Raw genomic sequence first — 7,500 nt, 5'->3', positions numbered from 1 at the left:
ACCTGTGCAGGTGAGTACAGCTTCCGCCTGTGATGTCGTCTGTGTCCCTCGTGTCTTTCTCCTCCTCTATTGGGAGGGGTCACTCCACTGTGATCCACTACGGCCCCTGTCATCAGCCCTACCCCCTGACCCTGCCTGGTCCCTCCTTCCAACCCTCCACCTCCACCTGAAGACCTCAATGGATAGAGGAAGACCACAATGGATAGAGGAAGACCACAATGGATAGAGGAAGACCACAATGGAAAGAAGACCACAATGGATAGAAGAAGACCACAATGGATAGAAGAAGACCACAATGGATAGAAGACCACAACGAATAGAAGACCACAATGGATAGAAGACCACAATGGATAGAAGAAGACCACAATGGATAGAAGAAGACCACAATGGATAGAAGAAGACCACAACGGATAGAAGAAGACCACAATGGAAATAAACAGTAAACAATGTTTGTGTTGTCATTAATGATTTTAAAATGCATTGTATCCACATGATTGGTTGAGATTTGTTTTTAAATTGTCCACTTTTCATTTAATTTCATTTGTTACATGTATTTGACAGAGACAATGCACATCAATCAACATATCTGTAAATGTGTCAGATTTAGCTGGCTAGCTAGAGGTCCCAGGGCAGGTAGATAAAATAGATAAATCATATTAATATTCACTGAAAAAATCTAGTAAAATCACCAGGCGCTCCAGAGGCCCCAGCCACGACCAGCCCAGTGCCCAGCCCCCCCATGCAGCAGGTGGGTAGTTGGAGTTGTCCCTGGGCTAGCTCCAGCTCAATCTCTGCATCCATCTCAGCATCCTCTTGGGCCTCTTTGTTTGAGTCGTCCAGGTGCTTCCAGGAAAACAGATCACATGACTTTAGTTATCCAACTGTGACAGGCGAATGGACTCTTCTGCCGTCTTAGTGTCTTTCAGCGTTCTATTAATCCTTACAGTAATATCTGGAATCTTGTTCTACGTTTAGACATTCAGTTCCACAGCATTGCACAGTGGTGTGTGTCGGTGTATGTGTTTTATGAGGACAGACTGGTCTGCGCTGTGTGTCCCCCCATACAGTACCTTCATGAGCACAGCCACCACCACGTTGATGAGTACGAACTGGGCGGTGAGGACGAAGGAGACAAAGTACATGGGAGAGATGAACTGGAGTCCAGCGTGGCACGGGTAGTCACTGGGTCCTGGAGGGCACTCACGTAGGGTGTCCTGGAGGACAGACAGGAACAAGGAAAATAAACAAACATAGATAGAAAATACATAGAAAGAAAGCAAGAAAGAAAGAAAGAGAGAAAGAAAGAAAGAAAGAAAGAAAGAGAGAAAGAAAGAAAGAAAGAAAGAAAGAAAGAAAGAAAGAGAGACAGAAAGAAAGAAAGAAAGAAAGAAAGAAAGAGAGAAAGAAAGAAAGAAAGAGAGAAAGAAAGAAAGAGAGAAAGAAAGAAAGAAAGAGAGAAAGAGAGAAAGAAAGAAAGAAAGAAAGAGAGAAAGAAAGAAAGAAAGAGAGAAAGAAAGAAAGAGAGACAGAAAGAAAGAAAGAAAGAAAGAAAGAGAGAAAGAAAGAAAGAGAGAAAGAGAGAAAGAAAGGGGGTTGAGAGAAAGAAGATTTACAGAGGTAGACTAATTTTCCCAAATGAGGTAGCAATATAACCAATTGAAAAATATAAACTATTATCAACTCCCTGTGAATAAGTACTTCATTAGCTAGTCGTCTCTGTCGGTTAGAGATCTGTGAATAAGTACTTCATTAGCTAGTCGTCTCTGTCGGTTAGAGATCTGTGAATAAGTACTTCATTAGCTAGTCGTCTCTGTCGGTTAGAGATCTGTGAATAAGTACTTCCTTAGTTATTCGTCTCTGTCGGTTAGAGATCTGTGAATAAGTACTTCCTTAGCTAGTCGTCTCTGTCGGTTAGAGATCTGTGAATAAGTACTTCATTAGCTAGTCGTCTCTGTCGGTTAGAGATCTGTGAATAAGTACTTCCTTAGTTATTCGTCTCTGTCGGTTAGAGATCTGTGAATAAGTACTTCCTTAGTTATCCGTCTCTGTCGGTTAGAGATCTGTGAATAAGTACTTCATTAGTTATTCGTCTCTGTCGGTTAGAGATCTGTGAATAAGTACTTCATTAGCTAGTCGTCTCTGTCGGTTAGAGATCTGTGAATAAGTACTTCATTAGTTAGTCGTCTCTGTAGGTTAGAGATCTGTGAATAAGTACCTCATTAGTTAGTAGTATCTGTCGGTTAGAGATCTGTGAATAAGTACTTCATTAGCTAGTCGTCTCTGTCGCTTAGAGATCTGTGAATAAGTACTTCATCAGCTAGTCTTCTCTGTAGGTTAGATATCTGTAAATAAGTACTTCATTAGCTAGTCGTCTCTGTCGGTTAGAGATCTGTGAATAAGTACTTCATTAGTTAGTAGTATCTGTCGGCTAGAGATCTGTGAATAAGTACTTCATTAGTTAGTAGTATCTGTCGGTTAGATATCTGTTCCATTTCAGTCACCTCTATGCTGCTATGGACAAGAGCATCTGTTAGACTAAATGACTACATGCATAATTCACAGGATCTGATTGTAAGCAATGGACTTTGTATGATCTCTTCCCCCTGATAGTCATGTGTTGTGAAAGACCCTCGATGCCACCTTGTTGAAAGCTTTTAGCTGCCACTATAAAACAGATCCCTCTGCGCTCTCTCTCTCTCCCTCTCTCTCTCTCCCTCGCTCTCCCTCCCTCTCTCTCTCTCTCTCCCTCTCTCTCTTTCTTCTCTCCCTCTCTCTCTTTCTGTCGGCACAGTCTTGTTCTCATTTTCTGTCCAGCTTCTGTGCTACTTCTGTCTATATTTCTCATGATTCTCTAGTGTTTAAAGTCATAAATGACCTACATTTACCATTTTAATTGATTTATTTTATTTGAGCCTTATTTTACCAGATACGTTGACTGAGGGTTTTTTGTACCTTCATGATGCCGTTCCAGTTGTCTCCGGTGGAGACCTGGAAGAGGGTGAGAAAGGCCATACCAAAGTTCTCGAAGGTGGCGTGCCGACTCATGCCCTCACACGGGTAGTCAGCATTACACACTGAGAGATGGAGGGGTGGGAGGGAAGGAGAAAGAGTGAGAGGTGGGAGGAGAACGAGAGAGAGTGAAGGGAGTTGTAGAGAAAGGTGGGAGAAGAGATTAATTTATCACTGCTCAACAAAATATGAATAAACATAAAACTTGTTTACTTATTTCTGATAGTTCACTGCAATTTTTGAATGAGTATTTGTTTTGGCCCAAAGATAAAATGTATTGTTAGACTAATTATCAAGTATGAGATGTGTTTGTTCAGTACAGTACATTTTGGTTATGCCTTTAGCTTTTAATCAAGGATGAGAGGTTTTTATTCAGTACAGTACATTTTGGTTATACATTTAGCCTTTTAATCAAGGATGAGAGGTTTTTATTCAGTACAGTACATTTTGGTTATACATTTAGCCTTTTTATCAAGGATGAGAGGTTTTTATTCAGTACATTTAATTTTGGTTATACATTTAGCCTTTTTATCAAGGATGAGAGGTTTTTATTCAGTACATTTCATTTTGGTTATACATTTAGCCTTTTTATCAAGGATGAGAGGTTTTAATTCAGTACATTTCATTTTGGTTATACATTTAGCCTTTTTATCAAGGATGAGAGGTTTTTGTTCAGTTCATTTTGGTTATACATTTAGCCTTTTTATCAAGGATGAGAGGTTTTTATTCAGTTCATTTTGGTTATACATTTAGCCTTTTTATCAAGGATGAGAGGTTTTTATTCAGTACATTTCATTTTGGTTATACATTTAGCCTTTTTATCAAGGATGAGAGGTTTTTATTCAGTTCATTTTGGTTATACATTTAGCCTTTTTATCAAGGATGAGAGGTTTTTATTCAGTACAGTACATTTTGGTTATACATTTAGCCTTTTTATCAAGGATGAGAGGTTTTTATTCAGTACATTTAATTTTGGTTATACATTTAGCCTTTTTATCAAGGATGAGAGGTTTTTATTCAGTACATTTCATTTTGGTTATACATTTAGCCTTTTTATCAAGGATGAGAGGTTTTTATTCAGTACATTTCATTCTGGTTATACATTTAGCCTTTTTATCAAGGATGAGAGGTTTTTATTCAGTACATTTTGGTTATACATTTAGCCTTTTTATCAAGGATGAGAGGTTTTTATTCAGTACATTTCATTTTGGTTATACATTTAGCCTTTTTATCAAGGATGAGAGGTTTTTATTCAGTACATTTCATTCTGGTTATACATTTAGCCTTTTTATCAAGGATGAGAGGTTTTTATTCAGTACATTTTGGTTATACATTTAGCCTTTTTATCAAGGATGAGAGGTTTTTATTCAGTTCATTTTGGTTATACATTTAGCCTTTTTATCAAGGATGAGAGGTTTTTATTCAGTTCATTTTGGTTATACATTTAGCCTTTTAATCAAGGATGAGAGGTTTTTATTCAGTACAGTTCATTTTGGTCATACATTTAGCCTTTTTATCAAGGATGAGAGGTTTTTGTTCAGTACATTTCATTTTGGTTATACATTTAGCCTTTTAATCAAGGATGAGAGGTTTTTATTCAGTACAGTTCATTTTGGTTATACATTTAGCCTTTTTATCAAGGATGAGAGGTTTTTGTTCAGTTCATTTTGGTTATACATTTAGCCTTTTTATCAAGGATGAGAGGTTTTTATTCAGTTCATTTTGGTTATACATTTAGCCTTTTTATCAAGGATGAGAGGTTTTTATTCAGTTCATTTTGGTTATACATTTAGCCTTTTTATCAAGGATGAGAGGTTTTTATTCAGTTCATTTTGGTTATACATTTAGCCTTTTTATGAAGGATGAGAGGTTTTTATTCAGTACAGTTCATTTTGGTTATACATTTAGCCTTTTTATCAAGGATGAGAGGTTTTTATTCAGTACAGTACATTTTGGTTATACATTTAGCCTTTTTATCAAGGATGAGAGGTTTTTATTCAGTACATTTAATTTTGGTTATACATTTAGCCTTTTTATCAAGGATGAGAGGTTTTTATTCAGTACATTTCATTTTGGTTATACATTTAGCCTTTTTATCAAGGATGAGAGGTTTTTATTCAGTACATTTCATTCTGGTTATACATTTAGCCTTTTTATCAAGGATGAGAGGTTTTTATTCAGTACATTTTGGTTATACATTTAGCCTTTTTATCAAGGATGAGAGGTTTTTATTCAGTACATTTCATTTTGGTTATACATTTAGCCGTTTTATCAAGGATGAGAGGTTTTTATTCAGTACATTTCATTCTGGTTATACATTTAGCCTTTTTATCAAGGATGAGAGGTTTTTATTCAGTACATTTTGGTTATACATTTAGCCTTTTTATCAAGGATGAGAGGTTTTTATTCAGTTCATTTTGGTTATACATTTAGCCTTTTTATCAAGGATGAGAGGTTTTTATTCAGTTCATTTTGGTTATACATTTAGCCTTTTAATCAAGGATGAGAGGTTTTTATTCAGTACAGTTCATTTTGGTCATACATTTAGCCTTTTTATCAAGGATGAGAGGTTTTTGTTCAGTACATTTCATTTTGGTTATACATTTAGCCTTTTAATCAAGGATGAGAGGTTTTTATTCAGTACAGTTCATTTTGGTTATACATTTAGCCTTTTTATCAAGGATGAGAGGTTTTTGTTCAGTTCATTTTGGTTATACATTTAGCCTTTTTATCAAGGATGAGAGGTTTTTATTCAGTTCATTTTGGTTATACATTTAGCCTTTTTATCAAGGATGAGAGGTTTTTATTCAGTTCATTTTGGTTATACATTTAGCCTTTTTATCAAGGATGAGAGGTTTTTATTCAGTTCATTTTGGTTATACATTTAGCCTTTTTATGAAGGATGAGAGGTTTTTATTCAGTACAGTTCATTTTGGTTATACATTTAGCCTTTTTATCAAGGATGAGAGGTTTTTATTCAGTACATTTAATTTTGGTTATACATTTAGCCTTTTTATCAAGGATGAGAGGTTTTTATTCAGTACATTTCATTTTGGTTATACATTTAGCCTTTTTATCAAGGATGAGAGGTTTTTATTCAGTACATTTCATTTTGGTTATACATTTAGCCTTTTTATCAAGGATGAGAGGTTTTTATTCAGTTCATTTTGGTTATACATTTAGCCTTTTAATCAAGGATGAGAGGTTTTTATTCAGTACAGTTCATTCTGGTTATACATTTAGCCTTTTTATCAAGGATGAGAGGTTTTTATTCAGTACAGTTCATTCTGGTTATACATTTAGCCTTTTTATCAAGGATGAGAGGTTTTTATTCAGTACATTTCATTTTGGTTATACATTTAGCCTTTTTATCAAGGATGAGAGGTTTTTATTCAGTACATTTCATTTTGGTTATACATTTAGCCTTTTTATCAAGGATGAGAGGTTTTTATTCAGTACATTTTGGTTATACATTTAGCCTTTTTATCAAGGATGAGAGGTTTTTATTCAGTACATTTTGGTTATACATTTAGCCTTTTTATCAAGGATGAGAGGTTTTTATTCAGTACATTTCATTTTGGTTATACATTTAGCCTTTTTATCAAGGATGAGAGGTTTTTATTCAGTACAGTACATTTTGGTTATACATTTAGCCTTTTTATCAAGGATGAGAGGTTTTTATTCAGTACATTTAATTTTGGTTATACATTTAGCCTTTTTATCAAGGATGAGAGGTTTTTATTCAGTACAGTACATTTTGGTTATACATTTAGCCTTTTTATCAAGGATGAGAGGTTTTTATTCAGTACATTTTGGTTATACATTTAGCCTTTTTATCAAGGATGAGAGGTTTTTATTCAGTACATTTTGGTTATACATTTAGCCTTTTTATCAAGGATGAGAGGTTTTTATTCAGTACATTTCATTTTGGTTATACATTTAGCCTTTTTATCAAGGATGAGAGGTTTTTATTCAGTACAGTACATTTTGGTTATACATTTAGCCTTTTTATCAAGGATGAGAGGTTTTTATTCAGTACATTTTCTATTATTGTTAGCGGTTTTAAGGCACAATTACAACAGACTCACCCAGCTCTCCAAACAGTTCCACCCCCAGAGCAGCGTAGATGAAGAACAGCAACATAAACAGCAGGCCCAGGTTCCCCACCTGACACACAGACAACCAATCAACAATCAATACAGAGACAGGCAACCAATCAGCAGTCAATACAGGTTGTCATACTTCCTGCTTTGGGAGACATTCAGCCAATCCGTGCTCAATAAGGACAGTTAAACCCCCACAGGAAGGAGGGAAATACAGTGCAGCAGGTCTGAGTGGACTGAGTCAAAGCACTGGTTGAAAGCACAGTGGCAACCTTGAACATGAGGTATAACCAGGCTGACATGACAAGGCCCCCCTAAGGACCTTACTAATGGTTATATGGGCGATTTGGCTTGTAACACTAGAAGAAATGGACCTGAACCGAAACAA

The 7,500-nt window shown here is 35.8% G+C and overlaps 1 protein-coding gene across 1 annotated transcript in view; it reads right to left on the bottom strand.

The window, feature by feature from the left end:
* LOC110495059 (voltage-dependent T-type calcium channel subunit alpha-1I) overlaps window positions 1–7,500 on the bottom strand; it is a 183,201-nt gene that overhangs the window by 27,906 nt on the left and 147,795 nt on the right. Inside the window, 5 exon segments of the mRNA XM_090195546.1 lie at window positions 1–166; window positions 690–843; window positions 1,071–1,214; window positions 2,953–3,074; window positions 7,098–7,176. The exon segment at window positions 1–166 is cut by the window's left edge and continues 10 nt beyond it. Coding sequence (XP_090051672.1) covers window positions 1–166; window positions 690–843; window positions 1,071–1,214; window positions 2,953–3,074; window positions 7,098–7,176 — 665 coding nt within the window.

Source organism: Oncorhynchus mykiss, chromosome 13 (genome assembly GCF_057628025.1).
Source record: "Oncorhynchus mykiss isolate SJ-2025 chromosome 13, ASM5762802v1, whole genome shotgun sequence".
In the NCBI taxonomy this organism is placed as follows: Eukaryota; Metazoa; Chordata; class Actinopteri; order Salmoniformes; family Salmonidae; genus Oncorhynchus; species Oncorhynchus mykiss.
The sequence above is the reverse complement of the archived record's forward strand: the minus strand, read 5'-3'. Positions and strand labels throughout refer to the sequence as shown.